The sequence below is a fragment of the Neomonachus schauinslandi genome, chromosome 7 (genome assembly GCF_002201575.2).
Source record: "Neomonachus schauinslandi chromosome 7, ASM220157v2, whole genome shotgun sequence".
Taxonomy (NCBI): Eukaryota; Metazoa; Chordata; class Mammalia; order Carnivora; family Phocidae; genus Neomonachus; species Neomonachus schauinslandi.
In genome coordinates, this window is record NC_058409.1 from 38,691,755 (window position 1) to 38,717,386 (window position 25,632).

The following is a 25,632-nucleotide window of genomic DNA, read 5'->3' on the forward strand; positions in this document are numbered from 1 at the left end:
GTATGCATTTATTTATATATTTATTTGTGTATGTATGTATGTATGTATTTATCTATTTATATAGTTCTCCCAGCTAAGCCTGAGAACATTTCCTGTGTCTTTTACTATGAGGAAAATTTTACCTGCACCTGGAGTCCAGAGAAAGAAGCCAGTTATACATGGTACAGAGTGAAGAGAACGTAGTAAGTATGGGAGTTTGTGTGCTATCAGTGGGAGTAAGGGAAGGAGGCAGAGGCTCCTGGTTCATTCAGGATTCAAATCATTTATGAAGTGAAACGTTTTCTTCATTACAGCTTCTGGGTGACCCCTATTTGCGCCCAGTGTCTGGGGTGACACCTTGGCTGCTGTAAGTGTATGACAGGATCTGCAGCTACGGGGGGTGGGGTGGGGTGTAGATTCATGATGACCTTCTCTGAGAGGCACTGAATTGGCTGAGAATAGTCACCAGTTATAAGCACAGTGGAAAAATCTGTTTATTTACTATATTCAGCTATTTTCGCCCTCTTTCCAGAATGTGTCATAAAACTATTCCTTCTTCATGGACCCAATTATAGTAAGTGGGGTTATAAACCCAGAACTAAGGAGCAAATTTTTCTCAGTCTGCCACTAATTTGCTGTGTGACCTCTGTCAAACAGTATTCCACCGGGACAGTGATTCCCAAATTTTTCACTACCTCAAGCATCCCTTTTTATTCTAATAAGAATAAAAATTTAAAAGTTTTTATTATAATTCTAGCCAAAAGCTAGATGTTTTAGTGAGTTTGTGCAGGGAATTTTTTTGAAATTTTGAAAATAGCTCATGAAACCCTTTATGTCCTTCATGTTCCCCTAAGAATAAGGAAGTCCACATTAGGAAATATTGAAAGATGATCTTTAAATCTTTTCCATTTCAGAAAGAGAGTCTGTAATTCCAAGTATTTGTTTTGTTTTTAAATACAAGATCTCATACATATTCTTTTTTTCCCCACTCCTTAGAAAATTGGTAACTAGTGTTATCAGGGAAGTCTACTTCATGTTTTACAGTAGAAGAAAAAGATAAAAGCGAACACTATTCCTTGCATTACTCATGTATCAGTGATACATCAGAGAGATGATTTAAAACAGAGGTCAGGAAACTTTTTTTTTTTTTTAAAGATTTTTATTTATTTATTTGTCAGAGAGAGAGAGAGAGAGAGAGCACAAGCAGGGGGAGCAGCAGAGGGAGAGGGAGCAGCAGACTTCCCGCAGAGCAGGGAGCCTGATGCGGGCCTCGATGCGGGCCTCGGATGCGGGGCTCGGATGCGGGGCTCGGATGCGGGGCTCGGATGCGGGGCTCGGATGCGGGGCTCGGATGCGGGGCTAGATGCGAGGCTTGGATGCGGGGCTCGATCCCAGGACCCTGGGATCATGACCTGAGCCGAAGGCAGACGCTTAACGATTGAGCCCCCCAGGCGTCCCAGGAAACTTTTTCTATAAAGGGACAGATAGTAAATATTTTAGGCCTAGAGGAGATTGGGTCTCTGTGAGACTATTTAACACCACTGCTGCTGTACCAGGAAAGCTGCCTAAACAATATGTAAACCAATGGACCGGACTATTGTCCAATAAAACTTTATCTGTGAACACTGAAATTTGAATTTCATATAATTTTCACATGCCACAAAGTATTTTTCTTTTTATGTATTTTCCCCAACCATTTAACAATGGTTGTTATGCACCATATGAGGAGATGGGCTGTATTTGGTCTGCAGGCCTAGTTTGCTGAGCCCTGCTTCTGAAAATCAGAGTGATAAAGGCCCAATAACCCATGGTCCAAGTGTCTTATCTTCTCCCAGACTCATCAGTTCAAGGCCCAATGTTTAATAGAAAGTACGAGTAGAACGAAAATCTGGAAAGCAGTAAGTGTACTCCTATTTTTCTCTTTTAAGGAATCATTTCCCCCCTTGCATCACTCCCCGTGTATTATCATTATTCTCACCCACTGGTCATGTAGGAGTAGGAAACGCCTGGGTGTTCTTTTTTTTTTTTTTTAAGATTTTATTTATTTATTTATTTGAAAGAGAGACAGAGCATAGGCGTGGGGAGGGGGACCGGGAGAGGAGGAGAGGGGAGAGGCTCTGGTGGGGAGAAGGGTCAAGCAGACTCCCTGCTCAGCGGGGAGCCCAACGTGGGGCTCTATCCCAGGATCCTGAGATCATGACCTGAGCCAAAGTCAGATGCTTAACTGACTGAGCCACGCAGGTGTCCCACGCCTAGCTGTTCTTAGGCCTGTATACAACCCATGTCGATGGCCTCAGGCTTGCTGGGCTCTCCAGGACTCCCAGGCTGGTTTGTACTTTTGTCAGTTTATCACTGAGAATATCTCTTCCAGGTAGAATGGGAGAATTTCTTGTGGATGGTCAACCCTGAGGACAGATGATGGTGGGTCAGTGGTATGAACAAAAAAACCTACTGATGCTCAGAAATGATAAGAAGGGATTTTTCCTTGGGGAACAATAAGAGGAATTGGGATACCTTTAAGGAAGTAGTGACTTTTGAACTGAGATGAGAAGGAGCCCTAGAGGTGCAGAAAAGGGAAGAAAGTTTATTTCTTAAAGGTTACAACATGAATAAAGGCAAAAATATTCAGCTATCGTAATAGTACTAATAACAATGATAGTAACATTTCTAAGTGGCTGATATTATGTATATTAGTTCATTTCATCCTCATAACAGTGCTATGTTATAGGTACATTACCATTCTCATTTTAGAGATGAGAAAACTCAGGCATGGAGAGGTTAGGAAACTTGTCCAAGGCACAGGATTCAAACCTGGTCAGCTTCCAGAGCTCATGCTTGTAACCATGACCCAACATTGCTCTGGAGGCTGTTTTTATATTGTACAACAACCATAGAAAGCCTTTAAATTTTCTACTTTCAAAATTCTATGATTCTATACATTTAAGTTCTGCTCCTTTGCCCCCAGCCCCAGCTGACATTGACATCTTGCAAAATGGGGCCTTTTGTGTTCTCTGCCTATTTCATCTCCTACCTCATCCCCACAGCCATGGGAACTATGGCTATAACCACACATCTGATTCCTACCAATCTTTGTACTTGTCTTCATTAAGTTATAACTTGATAGGATTTAAGTTATCTATATGTCTAGGAAAAAAATTTAATGAGCTTTCTGAAAACAATATATGGTAGTAGTAAAAAATTCAATCTGAAGAATATAAAGAATGTAAAAAAATCATTCACAATTCCACCACCAAAGGTAACAACTTTAACATTTTGATGAATACTTTTCCAGACATCTCTGAGAATAGTTATATAAATATATGTTTATATAAATGTGATTAGTCTGTACAAAATACACATCCTTTTTTTTCTTTTACCACCAATAAGAGTATGGGCATCTTTCCATATCAATAACTCTAGATGTATTAAAAACTGTATTTTTAATTCTATTTATGTATCTACCATACTTTATATAACAAATCCTCATTGATTTTATTTTTCTTTTAAGAATAACTTCTCAAGGCTAGAATCTGGAGTTTTCAGGATCCTAGTCAGTATTTCTTACCAAGTGGAAATGTGTTACAAGCATAGATTTTGATGGACTTACAGAGTTCCAAGGAAGTCTTCATGGCTCATAGCATCTCAGGCAAGAAGCGGGTAACTTTGATCTCTCCTTGGAAGAGATGAGGAGGGAATTTGGAGATGGGCATCATCTTCGGGACGATATATACCTCAAGAGAAACCCAGAGTGAAACTAATAAATACATGCTTAATATATTAAGTATGGCTTTATTTCAAAACTGCTGTATTAAACTCATGTTGAATTGCTTTTTCCTTCAAAGCTCTTATGGACATAAAAGTGATATTTGCCCAACTGATAATTCTACAAGGGGAAATCATGCTTCTTGCTCCTTTCTTCCTCCAACAATAACAAACCCAGATAATTACACCATTCAAGTGGAAGCTCAAAATCCAGATGGTATAATTAAATCTGATATAACACATTGGAACTTAGATGCCATAAGTAAGTATCATTTTTTATTCTTATATACTCTATTATTAAAAGGTAAGCCCCTCCCCTCTTTTTCTCAGAAGAGATTCAAACACAAAAGTAAACTCAAGGCTCAAGGATATAGTAGGTACACCAAGGGTTGTGGATATGTATGAGGCTTCCGTTTTCTCCACATCTTCACCAATACTTGTTATTTCTTGTTTTTTTGATACTAGCCATTCTCACTGCTATGAGGTGATATCTCTTTGTGGTTTTAATTTGCATTTCTCTGATTAGTAGTGATGTTGAGCATCTTTACATGTATCTCTTGGCCCTCTGTTTGTCTTTGGAAAATGTCTATTCAGGTCTTCTACCCATTTTTTAATTCAAATTGTGGGGGTTTTTTGGTGTTGAGTTGTATGAGTTCTTTATGTATTTTGGATATTAGCCCCTAATTAGATATATCATTTGCAAATGTCTTTTCCCATCCAGTAAATTGCCTTTTTCATTTTGTTGATGATTTTCCTCACTCTGCAAAAGCTTTTTATTTTGATGAAGTCCCAATAGTTTATTTTTGCTTTTATTTCCCTTGCCTGAGGAGACATATCTAAAAAAATGTTGCTAAGGCTGATGTCCAGGAGATTGCTGCCTGTGTTTTCTTTAGGAGTTTTATGGTCTCAGGTCTCACATTTAAGTCTTTAATCCATTTTGAGTTTATTTTTGTACATGCTGTGAGACAGTGGTCCAGTTTCATTCTTTTGCATGTAGCTGTCCAGTTTTCCCAACCATTTATCGAAGAGATTGTCTTTTCCCCATTGTATATTCTTGCCTCCTTTGTCGTATACTAATTGATGATATAAGTTTATGTTTCTTTCTGGACTCTCGATCCTGTTCCACTGATGTATGTGTCTGTTTTTACGCCCATGCCATACTGTTTTAATTACTATAGCTTTGTAGTATAGCTCAAAACCTTGGATTGTGATACTTTCAGTTTTATTCTTGTTTTTCAAGATTGCTTTGGTTACTTGGGGTTTTTTGTGATTCCATACATATTTTAGTATTTTTTTTCCAGTTCTGTGAAAAATGTTGCTGTTATTTTGATAGGGATTGCATTGAATCTGTATATTGCTTTGGGTAGTATGGGCATTTAAAAAATTTTAGTTCTTTCAATCTGTTAGCATGGTATGTCTTTTCAGTTGTTAGCATTATCGTCAATTTCTTTCATCCGTGTCTTATAGTTTTCAGAGTACAGGTCTTTCACTTCTTTGTTTAAATTTATTCCTAGGCATTTTATTCTTTTTGATGCAATTGTAAGTGGGATTCTTTTCTTAATTTCTCTTTCTCCTACTTCATTACTAGTGTATAGAAGTGCAACAGATTTCTGTATATTAATTTTATATCCTGCAACCTTATTAAATTCATTGTTTCTAGAATTTCTAATGCAAGAGGGTATATGTTGAATGAATAGTGTTATTTAAGAAGACAAAGGTTTTATTTAGCATAATATCAATTTTGTTTAAAAAATACACAAATACTTACATAGGATAAAAGCCTGGAAATACACCAGAATGTTATAATGGCTCTGGTTAATGGCATTATGGATGATTTAAACTTTTCTTTGTATTTTTCTATATTTAAAAATTTTTTTGGAATGACCATATGCTACTTTTAAAACCAGAAAAATATTACGTTTTTGAAAGAGAGAGATTTTGGGCGCCTGGGTGGCTCAGTTGGTTAAGCGACTGCCTTCGGATCAGGTCATGATCCTGGAGTCCCTGGATTGAGTCCCACATCGGGCTCCCTGCTCGGCAGGGAGCCTGCTTCTCCCTCTGACCCTTCCCCCTCTCATGTGCTCTCTCTCTCTCATTCTCTCTGTCTCAAATAAATAAATAAAATCTTTAAAAAAAAAAAAAGAAAGAGAGAGATTTTGAGTGATAATGTTTGTAGTGTTCAAGGGAAATGAGAGGTGCTTTCTACTGGACACTTTTGGGGGTCGAGGAAAGAGAGGTTGAGGGGAGTGGAGATAAGAGAAACAGCCCATTTTCTAGCTGTGTAGTCTTTTCTTTTGACCTCCTTTCTTCTTGGCATAAGATCTGAACCAATCAGTAAAAGGTGTATTTGCAGAAAAATCATAGAAATGTATCTTCTCCTCACTGGCCATTCCTTTTTTTGGTTGGGGGTGGGTGGGAGAAGTGGGGGTGGCACCATTCCTTTTGCCCTGCCTTCTTAATGCCATCTGCATATGGCGAGTTACAAAATATGCATTATCATTTCCTTTCTAATTTTCTTTTTTTTTTCAGTTTTAGATGGATGTTATTAGCACCTTCTGATCTTTTTGCAAATGTGAGAAATTTATGATTTTTATTTTCAGTGAAAATTGAACCACCTGAGATTTTCAGTGTGAAATCAGTTTTGGGCATCAAACGAATGCTTCAAATAACATGGATAAGGCCTGTGTTGGCTCCTTTTTCATCTACTTTAAAATACACTCTTCGATTCAGAACAGTAAATAGTGCCCACTGGGTAAGTTATGCCATTACAATGTTTCTATTACAGGGCCCAAAGAAGAGAATTATTGATAATCTTTTTTTGACCTGGAATCTTTTTTTTCCCCATTTTCTACCTTAAAAAATAAAAGATAACAGTGAGTACTTCTCTTCCCAGTTTCCCATTTGGGCCTTTTAGAATGGATAAGTGTTTCACTCTAGGCGTCTTGCATTCTGAACACAGGGACATATTAAAAAGTGAGAAATTTACTTTTGCATTCCACTCTGGTTTGTATCTAGATGTGTTGGTGGCCAGAGATTCTCTGGCTTGGCCATTTCCTTTTTTATTTTTCCAACCTTTTATGAAATTGTGATATATGACTTATATTTAGAAAAGTGAACAAAACATAAATATTACATTTAATGAATTATTATTAAGTCAGCACTTATGTTAAAACCAGGGAGGTCCAAAATAGCATGCCGAGGTCCCCTGCCTGTCCTTTCCTGAAGACAATCCCCATACCTCCTTAGAGCTTTTATCTTGATTTTTCATGGTAAATACTTCTTCACTTTTTATTATGGGTTTGCCATTTAAAGCTGCATCCCTGAACAACATAGTTTGAGACATGATATGATAGGAATCCATACATTTTGTATTTTGTAAATATTTGGCTTCTTTCAATATTGTACTTTTAAGGTTCATCCATGTTGTATAATGCTGGAGTTTATACATTTTCATTGTTGTGTTCCATTATATAGTATCTTTCTCCTTTCAGCTTTCAAACACAATCAGTTCTAAACCCAAATATACCAACCCAACGTTTCCATGGAGAAAGGTCCAAATCCTTAACCCTCCAAGACCTGGCCGCTATCAATCCCTCTGACCTCATCTTTCATCCTGCCCTTGCTTCTCTAGTGTTTCTAAATTGCTAGTTTCCCTTATGTTATGTCGTTTCACTATTCTGTGTCTCTGCTTTTGCACTTCTCCTTCCTCAAACCTTGTTGAATCTGTTCATGTCTCAGAACTCAGTTCTGACATATTTCCTTCTGAGAACCTGAGCTAGGTGCTCCTCCTCTGTCACTGCACTTAACACTCAGCACGGTCATTTAAAGTCATCTCTCCCTGCATTAGACTGTAAAAAAATACCCACTATGGCCATATAGCAAGACTTAGGTTTGTTTGATGCTGTGTGGGTTGCAAAGTGCCTTCTTATACTCCAGATTATTTAATTCTTGCATATATCTTGTCAATGAGGCATCACTATTCTTATTTTTACACATTAGGAAACTGTGATGTAGACAGCTTAAATCACCTGTCCAAGATTGCAAGGTTTGTAAGTTGCAAACCTGAGCCCAGGTTTTCTAACTCCAAGCTGTCATTCATTTGACCATATTTTAGCAATCTCCAGACCATCTTCCTGTTGCCTATTCTAAGGAGTTTCCACCAAATGGAACCATATGAGCACTCTGCCAAAGGATCTCAAGACTGTTTTAAGAATTTGATTCAGGGGTGCCTGGGTGCCTCATTCGTTAAGCGTCCACCTTCAGCTCAGGTCATGATGCCAGGATCAAGCCCTGCATCGGGGCTCCTTGCTCATCGGGAAGCGTGCTTCTCCCTCTCCCACTCCCCCTTTTGTTCCCTCTCTTTCTGTCTCTCTCTGTCAAATAAATAAATAGAATATTTAAAAAAAAAGAGTTTGATTTAGGCTTAGGCTTTGTACCAACACTTTTGACTCATCTCTTAGAACATAAACACTTTGGGCGAACTAGGATTTGGCACAAAGTATAGATTGTTAGAAACAAACCTGATTAAGTTAATTAGTGTTTTGTTAGGAGTCCTTTGTCTGTGTTGAGCTGGGGAAGTTTTAGTTAAGCCTGTATAGGGAGGATCAGTTTGTCCTGGACCTTGTGAGGGCCAAAGGCACATGCCCGGAAAAAAAGCCAAACTAAAAGAAGCCTTTCAGACAGGCACACTGTGTGAAAGACTGAGCAGATTTTTTTTTTTTTTTTTTTGCTTTGGGGGTAGGGCTGAACAGAACATGCTAGCATAGTTACATTAGACAGAGCTTTATGAGCATGAATGCGAGGAGCCCCAACACACAGGCCAAGCATACGCTTGAGGATACTAGTAATGCAGGAAGAGAACTTTGAAAGATTGTTTTAAAAGAATAGTATATATTTAAAAGAGCATAAAAGGAAAATAGAACTTTATTAAACTTCTTTGCATTTATTTTGTAGATTAATATAGTTTTCATTTTGATTCATGTATGGAAGTCACCATGTGGGTTGGCTTTCTTCTAAAGGTCTTAATCTGGTTTCACCTGGGCCCCATAACTAGGCTTAAGTTGGGGAGGCTACTCTCCCAGAGATGACGGATTGTCCCAGTGACCGTGGTCTGCTGTTGCAACATTTCCACGGGTGATTGGAGGAGGGAGTCAGGGAACTTTGGATTCAACAGTGGAACTCTCCTCACCTCTGGCTCCTACATCTTTTTCCCAGCACCATGTTACTAGGCTGGGAGTTCAGCAGTGTCCATTTGCAGCTGGAATGTTCAGCTTTTTGCCACACATACACATTGTCATTTTGCCCAATTTCCTTTAGGCCCAATACCTATAATTATGTACTTATTTTCATAGCTGTTATATACATATGGGAAATGTCAGGACTTCCTTCTCTCACAAGGTTTTATGGGACTAGTGGGCATACTCACAAAATAGATATGCCCATTAGTGCAGTTTATTAATCAACTCGATATGAGTTTATATAAACCAACAGCTAAAAGTTCCTATTGCAGCAACCGTGATCATGCTCAAAAACAAGTATCTGAATTTTTAGTTTCTCTTGGAAAGTTGGATCCAGAAGGGACTTTAGGGATTATATAAAGCAATGTGCTCATTTTATTAGTGAGGATACTGAGGTCTAGAAAGGAGAAGTGATTTATTTACCTCTCCCCCTCCATGCCCCAAGAGAATGTCAAAATGAATTCATGCATCCAGGCTGCTGAGATCCTTAGCAGCCCTACTGGTCACCCAAAGACCAATAATTTGCAGTGGAAGATTTGGTAAAGGGAAAGTGTCTAGGAGGGAGGAAATCTGTGTTCTGATCCCAGTTCTGCTCATAACAAGGAACTACTAAGGTAGTTCATGGTCACTTAAATTTTGAGGTCTTGTCCATGACCTGAGGTTGAACATGATGCCACTAAAGTTTCTGTTGCCTATTGTTCTGTGAGGCCTTATACCTAGGTGTTGGAGTCACCTGCTGTGTTTGAACTGAGGCCTGGGTTGCCTGGGTCCCAGGACTCTACCTTGTATTTTCCAGAACAACAAGACTACTCACTCATGTCCAGCCCAGAGGCAGGAATCTCTGCCTTCCAAGCTTAGAGACAGGAAATGGGGAGGGTGGTTGTTCATGGGGTGACTCACATCTGCTTAGGCACAAATGATCCCCAGGCATGCATGGATGTTTATTAATGAAAATTATATTTTTTAAAACTTTAGGTACAGTGCTTCTAGTTCTGAAATGGTTGGGGAGTGGAGAAGAAAAATGGAAAGATAACAGGGGTTCTCCTATCCAGCTCAGGGTCCTCTCTGTCTTTTAGATGGAAGTCAACTTCACCAAAGAAGATATCGATAGAGATGAGACCTACAATCTCACAGGGCTGCAGGCTTTTACAGAGTATGTTGTAGCTCTGCGATGTGCCCCTGCGGAGTCCATATTCTGGAGTGGTTGGAGCCAAGAGAAAGTGGGAACAACTGAGGAAGAAGGCAAGCTGGTCCCTTGCAAATCCTTTTCTGCCTGGTCTGGTTTCGGGTGGCCTGGGCCTGGCCTTTTTGGGTTTTGTCAAGCTCTGTACTTGGGAATCATCGACTCTCGCAGTCTGTACGTTCCCTCTCCACAGGGCACTTACTGTGCCCACCTGAGCCCACATGGTAAGCCAGCCCTCCTCAGATGGCCTTAGTTAGCATCTTTTTGCCCCAAAGGCAAATGATCACATCTTTAATACTCTTAGAAACTTATACATACATGAGCAGTGTAATATTATTTAAAAGTATCCTATGATAAATTAAAGCTATATATTGTAAAACCTGGAGCTACCACTAAAAGGTAAATAAAGGTATAATTAATGAGGAAAAAAAAGTCAGATTCTTAATGACAGTGAGGGAAAGAAAGAGAAGGGATTGTACGATGAGTGAATGCTTGTTGTGAGTCAGGTATGGTCATTCAGAGCAGTACTTTAACTCCGTGGGCTTGGCTGAAATCCCAGCCTGGCTGTGGAGTGACTTTGGGCTAGACACCTAATCTCTAAGCCTTAGTTTTCTCACTATTTACTCCCCTTTTCCATAATGGAATATAATTTATAAAACTGAGTTAAAAGTAGTACCTATTTCTTAGTGTTATTTTAAAAATTCAATGACATAATGTATTTAGCTCACAATAAACATTCAATAAATGCCAGGCTTTCTATTATTTTTATTAAACCTTCTAGGAAGCCCTATAAAGTATCTGGAATCACCCCCACTTGGAGGTGAAGGACCTGAGTTTCAGACGTATTAGCCAATTGCTCAGAGTCACTCAGCATGTGTTACCGTTCTTTGTAAATCAAGAGTCTTGCCCAGTGCCTGTCCCTCAGTAGTAATAAATGTTTGGTGAATGTATCAGTTTCCTATGGCCACTGTAATAAGTTATCACAAATTTAATGACTTAAAACAACACATTTTTTTTTCTCTAACAGTTCTGGAAGTCAGAAGTCCAAAATCAGTTTCACTGGACTAAAGTCAAGGTGTTAGCAGGGTTGTTTACCTTTTGGAGACTCTGAGGGTAGAATATGTTTTCTTGCTGTTTCCAGCTTCTAGTGGTTGCCTGTATTCCTTGGGTTGTGGCCCCTTCCCTCATCAACTAAACATATTACTCTGATCTCTGCTTCCATCATCACATTACCTTTTTCTTTTCTTCTGTGTCAAATCTCTTTGCCTCACTCTTACAATGACCTTGTGAAAACATTTAGGGCCCACGCAGACAATCCAGGATAATCTCCCCAACTCAAGATCCTAACTTAATCACATCTGCAAAATCCCTTTGGCCATATAAGGTAACCTTGCAAATGGCAGGGATTAGGACTTAGATCTTTGGGGTACATTTTTCAGCCTAACACCATGAATGAATGAATGAATGAATGAGTAGTTGAATACTTGGTATGTCCACACATCTTCTGAAATAAGGAGGAGAAATGCAAAATGCTGATCCTACTAACCTTCTGAGGCTTTACTCTCATTTGTTTGTAAGACATGTGGGTTCTAGACACTGAATTTTCCCCAGCTGCACACCCAGCCATAATTTCAGTCATATTCTTGTAGTCTTATTCAGTCTTATAGCCAAGTACCACACAGGTCTCAGGTAACATTTGCAGTCAATTTCTGTGCTCCCTAGTCCATATGACAATAATTTATTCCTCTGGATCTTGCTTGAGTTTCCTATGAGACCAAGTTGGTACTAACAGGTGTTCAGCACATTTGCCCATATGGACAGATGTCTGGAAATAATCCAGTGGCTTCTGAATTTTGTAGCCCGCACTGGAGATGTTCGTGTTAGTTCAGTCTAAACTACCCATTGGTGGATGTGGTTACACAACAGGGGTTCATGCAGCACTTGGGAAATTGGGCTAGATGACTTCCTTTTTTAAAAAATTTATTTATTTGAGAGAGATGTAGAGATAGAACGAACAGAAAGGGAGAGTGAAAGGAGGAGCAGACTCCCCGCTGAGCAGAGAGCCTGACATGGGGCTCAATCCCAGGACCATGAGATCATGACCTGAGCTGAAGGTAGAGGATTAACTGACTGAGCCACCCAGGCACCACAGGCTAGATAATTTCTGAAGGCCCTTCTTTTTTTAATTTTTAAAAATTTTTTTATTGTTATGTTAATCACCATACATTACATCATTAGTTTTTGATGTAGTGTTCCATGATTCATTGTTTGTGCATAACACCCAGTGCTCCATGCAGAACGTGCCCTCTTTAATACCCATCACCAGGCTAACCCATCCCCCCACCCCCTCCCCTCTCGAACCCTCAGTTTGTTTTTCAGAGTCCATCGTCTCTCATGGTTTGTCTCCCCCTCCGATTTCCCCCACTTCATTCTTCCCCTCCTGCTACTTTCTTCTTCTTCTTCTTTTTTTTTTTTCTTAACATATATTGCATTATTTGTTTCAGAGGTATGGATCTGTGATTCAACAGTCTTGCACAATTCACAGCACTCACCATAGCACATACCCTCCCCAGTGTCTATCACCCAGCCACCCCATCCCTCCCACCCCACCCCCCACTCCAGCAACCCTCAGTTTGTTTCCTGAGAGTAAGAATCCTCATATCAGTGAGGTCATATGATACTTGTCTTTCTCTGATTGACTTATTTCGCTCAGCATAACACCCTCCAGTTCCATCCACGTCATTGCAAATGGCAAGATCTCATTCCTTTTGATGGCTGCATAATATTTCATTGTATATATATACCACATCTTCTTTATCCATTCATCTGTCGATGGACATCTTGGCTCTTTCCACAGTTTGGCTATTGTGGACACTGATGCTATAAACATCGGGGTGCACGTACCCCTTCAGATCCCTACATTTGTATCTTTGGGGTAAATACCTTGTAGTGCAATTGCTGGATCGTTTGGTAGCTCTATTTTCAACTTTTTGAGGAACCTCCATACTGTTTTCCAGAGTGGTTGCACCAGCTTGCATTCCCACCAACAGTGTAGGAAGGTTCCCCTTTCTCCGCATCCCCGCCAACATCTGTCGTTTCCTGACTTGTTAATTTTAGCATTCTGACTGGTGTGAGGTGGTATCTCATTGAGGTTTTCATTTGGATTCTGAAGGCCCTTCTTACCCTTAGATTCCATTCATCTATGCCATTCAGGCATCTAGTTTTCTATGTCAGGCTCTAGCAGTCCAAGAAAAAGTCATAGAAAACCCCAAATCTTTATGTCTTTAAGTACTTAGAACAACAGTACCTTACAAATGGTAAGGGCTATATAAATTTTACATCAATAGAAATACAGACATGAGGGGCGCCTGGGTGGCTCAGTCGTTAAGCGTCTGCCTTCAGCTCAGGTCATGATCCGAGGGTCCTGGGATCGAGCCCTGCATCGGGCTCCCTGCTCCACAGGAAGCCTGCTTCTCCCTCTCCCATTCCACCTGCTTGTATTCCCTCTCTCGCTGTGTCTCTCTCTGTCAAATAAATAAATAAAATCTTTAAAAAGAAAGAAAGAAAGAAAGAAAGAAATACAGACATGATTAAAACAAAACTAGTCAGTTTGTGGATCCCATGTAACTTTTGATTAAAATTACATACACTATTTGGGAACACATTTACATTCTACAGACATCACCTCAAAGTGTCAAATGAATACAAATATAATAGTTTACAAATACTAAACAGCACATAAATTACACAGCAAAAAAAATGGCCCATTGTTTATAATCTGTAGGAGTAGTTGGTTGTTGTCTGTCTTAACTGAGCCCTCCCTTCGAAAAGATTAGAATGCAATGCATGCAGTGTTGTTGGGTGAAGTGTCCTCTGTCTTTGTTATACCTTTTAGCAGGTGGTCTGGGAGATCAAGTTCTACTTCAGGTATAACCCTGTTTTGCATGGCCCTTCCCTGCCCTGTAGCTGGCAGTCTTCTCTCCAGTGACCTCCCGGTGCCACAGTGATCTATGTCTTCCGTTAGCTCATGACAGCCCAGCTGCTCTCTCATGTCAGTTTCAGTTTCAGTTTCATCCCCTTGTTTTGCTGCCAGAAACAAGATTTACCGTTTCGGCTAATTTGTTATTTTGGCTAGTTGGGCTGGGATTCGTTAGCAGAGCCCTAGATGCTGGTGTTGTCTGGGCCTGTGGCTGATTAAATCAAACCACTTATTTATCAAAGTCACCACTGTAGAGCTTTTGCTTTTGTTTCTCTTCATTTTATCAGGATCCCACAGAAAATCGATGAAGACGCACCCCCTGGCTCCCAGCAAATCCTAATGTCCCGTTTTCCAATTCATAAATAATTTGTTTCCCTATTTCACAATGAAATGCCAGTTGTTTAATACACACCGCCTCAAACCATTTCTAATTGTTTGAAATTTTCTAAGTCAAATGTGAAACATTACTTATTTTCATTTGGATTTCGATAGATTGATTATTGGGGCTATTTACCCACATTTAAGCATGTAAGTACCTACTACATGACACAGATGTAATTATATTCTGATCCTGGCTTTATCACCTAAAAGCTTGTAGCACTCAAACATGCTTCTCTGTTTCAGAAATGGTGATGACAGTACTACTCTACCTAATTATAAGGGTGTGGAGATTCAATGAGGTGAATCAGGTAAAATGCTTAGTATAGTGACACTTGGCTGTAAGTTCACTATTCTTATTATTGATCATCAGCAAGGGCACCAGGTTGTCTGACATGTCTGACTGGTGGTACTTGTGGACATTCCCAGATTGCAATGGAATCAAGATAGCATGAAATTGTTGCTAATGCGTCCAAAGAATTGATGCCTTTGAATATGTAGATATTTTGATGGATTTGGAAAAATTTAATTTTGCTCTTTTACAAATACAGAATTATTACTTTTCTAACTTTGATTATACGGCAAAGCCATTACTAGCTCGTGGTTAATGGACAATTGCTGTTCATTGTAGATTTACAGGCTACTCAGGTAATGGCTTTACTAAAAGCTGCATCTGTGGGAATTCGATAGGGGGAAGATGGTTCCTTTTTGGCCTTTATCTGCAGGAAATAGTGGTCTCAGTGAAAGGAGAAAATACCTGATTAAATTCATTTACCATCACCATCTACTACAACTAAATGCCTGCCTGTGGGAAAAATCTAAGGAGAATTTCGCTCATATTTCTAACCAAGTCCCTGCAATGACTGATTATCTAATAATCAGTTTATTTTGCCTCTGTCCTTCAGATGAATATTCGGGGCTGGATTATAAACACACTTTGCCTTTAGATTTTTTCTTTCTTTACTCTCAGTGCTATTATCTCTGAGTCTGACTGAACATAATGGGAATGGAGAGACTCTGCAAGTGAGAGATGGAGTGAGAGTCCTTCCAATTCCGTGGGTCGCCTTTGAAGGTCTCATGACGTTGGAGCCTTGTGCTAAACCTATCTGCCTGGAGGAACTCTGTCTGTGTTCACATCTCATTGGCTTGTAGACAGGTTGAAACCAGCCTCTTGTTCCCTGTCTGAGAAAGTTGAGTACAGGCTGTCTGTCTTCTGATTTTTTATTGAAGAATCGATTTGAAGACATTGATATTGAAGAATATTGATTTCTTTGGGAAATCAGATAACTTCTGACAGAGCTTGTAAGACAGTAAGACAGTATCTTACTGGAGTACAAATGAAGTCATGTTTAAAGTCTAAATAGTTCCAATTTCCTGATATGCAACTTATATAGAATTACAGTGGATCTCACCAAGATCGGGACCTACCAGTTAGACTGTTTTACCCGTTTCAGCTTCTGCAAGAGTAGTTGTAGAAATGTGACTCTCCATTGATGACAAAACAGGTTATTGACTTAATTGCCCTTTGGTTCATTTCACCCTAAGACACCCAGTCACCCCAAGTGTGATTTCAGATACTTGAAAACAGTCTATGTCAGTACTAAAATAGTTTAGATCTTGGCCTGAGTGGTTGACCCCATTCTCTGCAGATCTACTTACATTATCTTCAGCCATGTGGTTTCCTCAAGAAAAAACTCAGAGTTCATTAACTGCATCTTCAGTTAGAGACATTTCCTTCCTTCTCCAAATTACAGGCCACTAGCCTTCTGGAGAGTTCTTTAGAATTCTCTGCTTTCTTCTCATGGCTAATGTGCATAGGTCATTCTTAAATCAGAAACTCAGAATTTTGAAATTATCCCTGTCTGGTTAGATTATCAGAAGCTAACACACTTGAACCGTATTGTCTTGGATTGATGTTATTCACTGGAGAAATGTATAAATCAGGTATAACCTTATGCCCTTGCATTTTGTAGGACACAAATATGAAAAACATACATATGTCATATTTCTGTACTTTTGCTCAACTGTGATTGCAGACACTGGACTTTATGTTTCCCATTGTCTTTTTAAGAGGATCCCCATGATAAATTCCATTTATTAATTCATTCCCCTAGCCAGAAAATACTTGCTCCTTCATATGGTTGTGTTTTGTCAGGCTATGAGAAACGTGCAATTCAATATGATCCTTTTTTGCTTTTTCTGCCACAAAGATCAGCACTGAATTTAAAGCTCAGGAAATGACCTAGTAAAGATTATTTCTCTGCTCCTTTCTTCTTTAATTCTTTCTTATATTTTATAACATCTTAACATTTTTGGGAGTAGATCTTGGTCTCTCTTTCTCCCTCCCTCTTTCTTTCTCTCTTTCGCACCCTGAAAGTGTATATATAATATAATAATATATCTCTATTTATGTATCTATCTCCTTATCAGTTTCTGTGTCATCCCCAGCTTTAATGTATATAGATATTATATCTTACAGGACATGAGATGTTACCTTTCAATCCAGATTTCAGTGATAAATTATATTACAGTACTACTTATTGTACTTTTTTTTTTTTTTTACCTTATATTAAGTCATCAGATCCAAGAGCAGTTTTATTTTTTACTTTGGTTGATGCCAATCCTTTGGCTACAAAATGAAGACATTGTGGGTTGTTGCAATGCTGCCATCCCTCCACCAACCACTTTACTCCTCCTGACTCCCTCCAGCAAACCCTTCCCAACTGCATTACTAATAGGCAGCCCAGCTAATGTCACTGTATTCTGTTTCAGCTCCCTTCTGTCTTACGTTGAGCACCTCACTCTTGTTTCCCTACAGCTCCCTATGGCCTGGATCTGTGGAGAGTCCTGAGACCAGCCAAGGTTGATGGAAGAAGGCCAGTGCAGTTGATGTGGAAGGTGACCTTCTTACAGTTTTTTTGTTGTTGATTTTTGTTTTTCTGTTTAAAACCCTTGGTCTTTTACACCTCCAAGAACTATAATTCTTGAACTTTTACCTCCTGAATTTCCTTCCCTGGAGGCTTTATAATGCCCCAAATCTCACTGTGGTTTCTCAGTTCACAAAGCCTCATAGGTCATCTTATAGTTGGCCTAAATGTGCCTTCAGATGCTGCCCCCTCTCTTCTTTGTTCTGAAACATTAACATTTAAGGTACAAAGTGCACATGCAGGGGGCACCTTGACCTTCTGGGGAAACCCCCCTGGCTGTCTGCATTAGAAGGCAGTGTAATATTGTATAGCACCCAACCTGACATGGGAGAAGAGCACTGACTCGGGGTCAGCTCACTAATGTGTCCTCAGGTCATTGAAGACATATATTGCACATGTGTCCCTTTGAGTACTGGTATAGTGGGGTACAAGGACAGAACAGGGGCCAAATGGCACTTTCTAGGATGGAGGCCTGGGGTTGAGGAATAAAGGAGAAGGTGGGGGCATCATGCAGAGAGGAGAAAAGAAGAGAAGGTTGGACAAAGAACAGAAAAGGAGGGGTAGAGGGAATAAATAGGAAAGGAAAAGGGCAAATATGAGGGGAAAAAAACCCAGCCAGGAACCAGGAGAGAAAAGATGGGGGAGTTGAGGAGGGGAGAAGAGGGGGAGGAGAGCAGTGAGATGTCAGAACTCTGTAGTGGTGTCCAGAGTGCTCAGGAAACAGTCATCATATTATTTCATACTTGCTAAAGTCCAGGCAAGTTTAAAATCCTTCTGAAAATGGAGAAATCACCTGCTTTACCAAATGATATTCTAATCCCAATTATGTCCTCTGCCTCTCCCCACTCCCTTCACGCCCTGGGGCTATGGGGCACCCTCAGGTTGTAGGGGCAGCAGGCCAGGGAGGGCTCAACCAGGCGCACTGGGAAACCTTTGAAAATCAAGATTGTGTGAATCCCAGATGTTGTGGTTTCTTTCTCACTGATTAAGTGTGGAAACAAATCACTCAGTCAACATATTTTTGGGGAAGGAAAGCAAACAATGGCGCATATCCACATGTGGTCAGCCACAGAGTGTTGGGTCAAGTAGGCTAACATGTGAAGTTGGTGAAATGGACTTGAATGCCCTCCTCCTTCTCCTCCTCATCCAGGGACTGGTCCTTATTTTGCCTCAGTAGGAGAGGTGTCTAAGAATTAAAGTTGGTTAAAGAGATTGGACTAAAACTGAATGGTGGTAATGATTGCACAGCTCTGCGAATACACTAAAAAAACCCCTTAACTGTATACCTTAAAGTAGTGAATTTTATGGTATCTGAATTACATCTCAATAAAGCTGTTGTTTACAAAAGAGAATGCATTGTCTTAAGAAGTAAAAACCTCCCAGTCATTAGGAAGTTTCTGTCCATTCCTGAACTGGAAAGGCAGTGGGACAAAGTGACTTCTAAAGTCCTGTCTGACCTTACATTCAGTCACTTTACCCCATCCGTGTGTGCTGTCAGTAACACAAAGTGAACAACTGGAAAGCCCTAAAATTCCTGGGAAATACTCAGCAAGGTGATCCCTAGGCAAAAACATATGATTAGTAGGTTCAGGTTCGAGGCTGAAAAGAAGAGTTTGGCTTGGAATCCCTGGGGTCACCTTAGGCTTCTCACCACAGGTTTAGGACTGGTAGGGCAACTGTGAATGTTTTAGGCCTCTTAGCTGGGCTATCTGGTATGGCTGGTCCAGGGAAGCTCGCTCCTTTCTCGAAGGAGGAGGCATGCTGCTTTTTATGTAACTGCACAGGTACTTTCCAACCCTTGGAAGCTTCCAGAGAAGCTTCCAGGGCTAGAACAGAATTGGTATTCTTGGAGTGAATGCCTCACATTTTTAGCTTATACTGTCCTGTGCATGTGGGAGGGCAAGAAAGATAAGCATCAAAATGACTTGCTTACATTGGCTTGCACCTTCTCCTAGTGAAGCCTCATGAAATTAGACTTCTGTTAAAGGTTGATACCAAGGGACCATTTATCAAATCTCTTTTGGCCCTTGAAGGATTAATAACACAACACGGGGTGTGTTACTCATCCCAGAAGGGTGATGACCTAATTGTAGTTTAGCACCTAATAATTAACATTACCCCTCACCCCTCATGCTCACCATTTATTACCATCTCAGTGCCGATCTTTTCGTGTTTCTGGCAATACATTTTGTTTCCTTTGGGTTCAGAAGGCAAGCGGAGCTCCGGTCCTGGAGAAGGCCCTTGGCTACAACATATGGTACTTTCCAGAAAACAACACTAATCTCACAGAAACAGTGAACACCACTAACCAGACGCATGAACTGTATCTGGGAGGCAAGACCCACTGGGTGTATGTGATTTCTTATAATTCTCTTGGGGAATCTCCGGTGGCCACCCTGAGGATTCCGGCTATTGATGAAAAGTGTAAGTAGAGTGTAAACTTCTTACTTAGATGCCTGGTCCCAATGAGTTGGCCAGGAAGTCCCCTCAAGGATTGCTCTTTCTCTCAAGTCAAAATGAAAATGAAGTGGGAGCTTTTTAGGTTATGGTGAGGAGACCAAAATCTTGTGGTAATTAATGAGCCCCTTGAAATACACTTCCTTTGGAACAAAGCCTGTGTTGAAAAGCAGAGACTTCATAAAGTCATATGAGACAAAGTCATACACCTAGAAGTTCTGCAAGCAGCTTGAACTTGCTTTGGTCTGAGTGAGCCATAGAAAACTGTCTGATAAACCACGTTTGTCCTGGGCGCCTGGGTGGCTCAGTTGGTTAAGCGACTGCCTTCGGCTTAGGTCATGATCCTGGAGTCCCTGGATCGAGTCCCGCATCGGGCTCCCTGCTCGGCGGGGAGTCTGCTTCTCCCTCTGACCCTCCTCCCTCTCATGCTCTCTGTCTCTCATTCTCTCTGTCTCAAATAAATAAATAAAATCTTAAAAAAAAAAAAAAAAAAAAAAAAAAAAAAACCACATTTGTCCTCAGTGGCAGAAACTTCTCTTTTGAGTTTTCCCTCTCACAGTATTGACAAAGTCCCAGCCTGTGTTTGCTCACTCTTCCATGTTCTTTTTTCCATGTGACTCCTAAGTTAAGAAAATTTTTGATGTTTATACTTGTCAATAAAGTGCTCCTTATGCTTTTGATTAAGGAGTTTTAAACATTTTACTGATCCCAGGCAAACTCATCTTTTATATCGCATGTTAGAATAAAATACCTTCTTTGATTCTTAGTCAAGGAATTGCAGGCAAGGGATTTCTTCTCTCCTACTTTCTTTTCTCTATAAATCTTACTGTTTCTCATTATATAGATTTTCTCCTTTATTTTGTTTAATACCTATCTCTCCCTCAGTTGGATGCAAGTTCCTTGAGTGCAGAGATTTTTGTCCGTTTTTCTTTTCCTCCTCTTCCTCTTCCTCATACCACTACCCCCACCCCCCCATCTGCAACACCTAGAACAGGCATAGAGCACTTGGCATAGAAAAGGTGCTCGATAACTATTTGTTGAAACACATCATAGTTAGGTAATGCACTCTCCAATTTTTTACTTCTCTTTAACTTAGACCTAGACTGGTTCAGGCCTTTGTACTACCAGCTCTAGACCTATTTGCCTATACTCCCTTCTTCCTCTTCCCCTTAAACTGAACCAGTTTCTTCCCTTGTCTCATTTTAGAACTCCTATATACAGATGATTCTTGAACAACATGGGTTTGAACTGGGTGGGTCCACTTATATGCAAATTTTTTACTGTACAATAGTATAAATGTATTTTCTATTATGAGTTTCTAAATAACATTTTACTTTCTCTAGCATTCTTTTTTGTAAAAATACAATACACAGGGGCACCTGGGTGGCTCAGTCAGTTAAGCGTCTGCCTTTAGTTCAGGTCATGATCCCAGACTCCTGGGATCAAGCCCCACATCGGGCTCCCTGCTCAGCAGGGAGCCTGCTTCTCCCTCTCCCTCTGCCTGCCGCTCCCCCTGCTTGTGCACCCTCTCTATCTCTCTGTCAAATAAATAAATAAAATGTTTAAAAAAAATACAATATGTAATACATGTAACATACAAAACATGTGTTAATCCATTTTGTTATCAGTAAGGCTTCCAGTCAACAGTAGGCTATTAGTAGTTAAGTTTTGGGGGAGTCAAAAGTTATACATAGATTTTCAACTGCCCAGGGGGTTGGTGCCCCTAACCCCCACGTTGTTCAAGGGTCAATTGTATACATAATCTGTGTTTTGAGCTACACTTGACATTACTGTAGTATTTAATAATATTCCCCACCATCCTTAGTTCCTGGCATCCCACTTTCTGCCTATCCAATACCTCTAGTGATGAGGTTTCTGACAAATGCATGTGTCATTGAATAAACATTCTTTGTTAGTAGAGGCACTGGTGCATAGTAAAGCCAGTTTCTTGGTGTGGCCCTGGAGTGGGAATAGGGGATAGAAACATGGGTCTTGGAGTCCAACAGCCCTGAATTCATATCTTGGCTTTTTCACTATGGTATCTAGATACCAGAAACTTTGGGCAAGTTATGTAACCTCTCTAAAACTCAGCTACTTGTAAAATGGAGCTATTTTATAGTAATACCTCCTTTACAGAGCTGTTGTGAGGATGAAATGAGATTGTGTATTTAAAACGATTTGCCTAATGCTAATTATTAATATTGTCATTCTTTTTTTTTAAAGATTTTATTTATTTATTTGAGAGAGAGAGAGAGTGTGTAGGAGGGAGGGGCAGAGAGAGAGAATCTGAAGCAGACTCTGTGCTGAGCACACCCCAGTGGGGCCTTGATCTCACAACCACGAGATCATGACCTGAGCCAAAACCAAGAGTTGGACACTTAACAGACTGAGCCACCCAGGCATCCCGCCATTGTCATTCTTAATAAAATTTCTGATTGATTAAATTTTTATTAGGCAGGGATTATCAACTTTAAAAATACTATAAAATAATATTTTAACTAAAGTTATGCTAAATTCCCATAGGGTTTTTTGTTAATTTTTCCCAATTCTGAAGGTACTTGCTTTGTGTCAGAATCGTCAGCATGATCATCGGTTATAATAATCCCAGACCAGATGTAGGCAAGCTACAGCTGTGGACCAAACCTGGCCTGATACCTGTTTTTGTAAATAAAGTTTTATTGAAACACAGCCACACCTATTTGTTTACATTTGCTTATGTCTCCTTTTGTGCAACAGTGGCAGAGTTGAATTGTTGTGACAAAGACCACATGTGTTATAAAACCTAAAATATTTACTATTTGGCTTCTTACAGAGAAAGTTTAAAGACTCCTGTTTTAGACATATAAGAAAGTAATGCTTTACAGAATTTTGTTTAATAAGGTAGAGTCAACTAGAGAATAGTTATAATAATAATAATTGTTATAAATGTAACAATCACTAAGAAGTACAATTATCATATACTGTTCATTAGTATATGTCAGGCATTGTGCTCAGATGACATAGGTTAATTAATTAATTAATTTATTTTTAAAGATTTTTATTTATTTATTCATGAGAGACAGAGAGAGAGAGAGGCAGAGGGAGAAGCAGGCTTCCAAGGAGCAGAGAGCCTGATGCGGGACTCGATCCCAGGACCCTGGGATCATGACCTGAGCCGAAGGCAGACGCTTAACCATCTGAGCCACCCAGGCGCCCAAAGTAGGTTAATTTAATGCTAATCTTGAAATGGTCTACGAGGTAGATGCTATTAGAGTCATTTCATAGGCGATGACACTGAGATTCAGGAAAGCTTAGGAATCTGCCCACGGTTGCTCAGGTGGAATTCAAACCCAAGTCTGCATGATCCAACCTTGTACAATATATCAGAATCTTGGACTTGATGCTGTTTGACAGTGAACCGGTTCTTTACCTCTGTGGGCCTCCATTTTAACATCTTCAAAACAAGGGTTCTCACCTTCAGGTTCCTTCCACCCTGAACATCTCTGAGTTTTAAAGGACCTTAGCCAGCAGGTGGCCCTGGAGTGATCTGAGGCAGGGCCCAGAAGAGCCCAGCCACTGTGTGGTGCGGGATGAGGAGGTGGTTGAGACTCGGGGCAGAGCTGAGGGTAGGCTCGGACAGCTAAGGTGAGGCACCATAGTGCCTGAGGGCTGTATTTGATGGCCCACAGTGACTGCCTTCATGCAAACCCCAAGAACTTAAAGGTGTTAGCAGTCAAAGCCCCTCTCCCCCTCTCCCAGGAAGAATATGGATTTTCTACTACACCTGGGGGTATGTTGTATTTGGAGAAATTGTTCAGATGTTCTTGTTGAACAATGGAAGGATTCAGGAGTGAGTTTACACACAGCAGTGTGATGATTTGGAAACTTCTCTTTCAGCACCCTTAGCCCTGCCCAGGCCCTTTCACTGTTGACTTATGGCTTAATTGAAACTTTTCCACTCCTCGCTGGCCCAGAGCCTGGGCTGTTCCCTTCATCCCTGAAGCATGTTTGGCTCTTTCAACCTGACACCTGCTCTGCAGACAGCCAGTGTCGGTAAAGAAAAGGAGTGTGGGCTTAGGAAGCAACCCTCGCTCCTGTCTTCAGGTCAGGATTTGTGTGCAAGTAATTATTACAAAAGTGCCTCTGAGGAGACCAGAAAAGGATGTGAACGAAACAAGGCCAGGAAAGGGGAGGTGGCCAGGCCAAAGGTGCTGTGTGATCTTCCCAGGGTTGCTGTAACAATGCACCACAGACTGAGTGGCTTCTAACAACAGAAATTTACTGTCCCATTGTTCTGGTGTTGGCAGGGCATTCCTTGGCTTGTAACAGCATAACTTCAGTCTCTGCCTGGGTCTTCATGTGGCCAGCTTCCTCTGTCTCTTTATTTCTGTGTCCAAATTCCACTCATGAGGATATCAGTCATATTGGGTTAAGGACCCACTGTCTTAACTACTAACATCCACAACAATCTGATTTCCTGATAAGGTTACATTCTGCAGTACTGAGGATATCTTTTTGGAGGGACAGAGTTCAACCATAATGGGTACAATTTGCAAGAAAAATCTTGGGGAGGGTGGTTCCAGCATGACCTGCAAAGGGACTCTGGAGTGTGAGTTACATCACACAGTTCTTCCAACCAAGCAAAATATACAGACACACACAAACAGTAAGAAGGAATTGAGAAGATCAGGGAGCATGAACATTACCTGCTACCATAGGTTAGGGAGGATTCTAGAAGCTCTAGAAATGCCTTTTAGCCTGACTGGAATGGTAAATGAGGATGCTTAGAGGCTATGAGCGGGGGTGGGGGGTGGGAGGTGGAGGTAATAGGACCTCTAAGTATCACATGGGGTTGACGTCCTGGCACCCACCCCTATTCCAGCTTCACATTTCCTATATGCCTCAGTTGCTTTTCCTGACCCTTTCAGGAAATTGACAAATTACCTGGCCTTCCTTCTGGGACTAGCAGCTGGAGTGTCTCATAAAGGCCCAGTTTGAGAAAAAGATTCATAAACTGTGACCTTCAAGAAGAGAGGCTCCTAAATATGCACACAGCTTGCTAGGGCTTGTTGCCTAGAAATAGCAGGATTCAGTACTCCCAGACCTCACACCAAATTCCTACACTTGGCCTAGGCTTCTAGCTTCAGAAGGCTTTTTGATTTTTTTGAAAGACACTGTTTCCTGCCTTTATCCAGGACTGTCTTTTGTGTTTATTGAAGCATACTTTCTGTTAATTGCAATTTTGAAGCCTCAGGGATGTTGTGGGTGGTAAGGGGCGGAGGAGAGGGGAGAGTGGCACCTGTGATCTTCTGGGCCCCACCCCTTTGTGCCCTCCTTCTGTGCCACAATGCCCTCCAGTAGTTCTCCTCTCTTCTTACTTAGAACATTTTTAATAAGATAGCTCTCTGATTCTAATTAAATCCTAGGTATTGTATTTGAACTCACATGTTCAACTTCTCCTTTTTTTTTTTAAGATTTTATTTATTTATTTATTTGATAGAGAGAGAGAGAGCGCACAAGCAAGCAGAGTGGCAGGCAGAGGGAGAGGGAGAAGCAGGCTCCCTGCTGAGCAGAGAGCCTGACGTGGGACTTGATCCCAGGACCCCGATCATGACCTGAGCTGAATGAAGGCAGACACTTAACCGACTGAGCCACCCAGGCGTGCCCCTCCCCCCCCATTTTTAAAGATTTTATTTATAACTTTTCTATTACAGGAATCCTTGTTGCTTGTTTCCAAACATGAGTTTTTTG

General features: G+C 40.6%; 1 protein-coding gene across 1 annotated transcript in view; it reads left to right on the forward strand.

The window, feature by feature from the left end:
• Positions 1-25,632, forward strand: part of IL31RA (interleukin 31 receptor A) — a 54,299-nt gene that overhangs the window by 18,065 nt on the left and 10,602 nt on the right. Inside the window, exons 3-8 of the mRNA XM_021702121.1 lie at positions 65-182; positions 3,822-4,003; positions 6,342-6,493; positions 10,055-10,220; positions 17,337-17,416; positions 19,653-19,869. Coding sequence (XP_021557796.1) covers positions 65-182; positions 3,822-4,003; positions 6,342-6,493; positions 10,055-10,220; positions 17,337-17,416; positions 19,653-19,869 — 915 coding nt within the window. The remainder of the gene's footprint in view (positions 1-64; positions 183-3,821; positions 4,004-6,341; positions 6,494-10,054; positions 10,221-17,336; positions 17,417-19,652; positions 19,870-25,632) is intronic.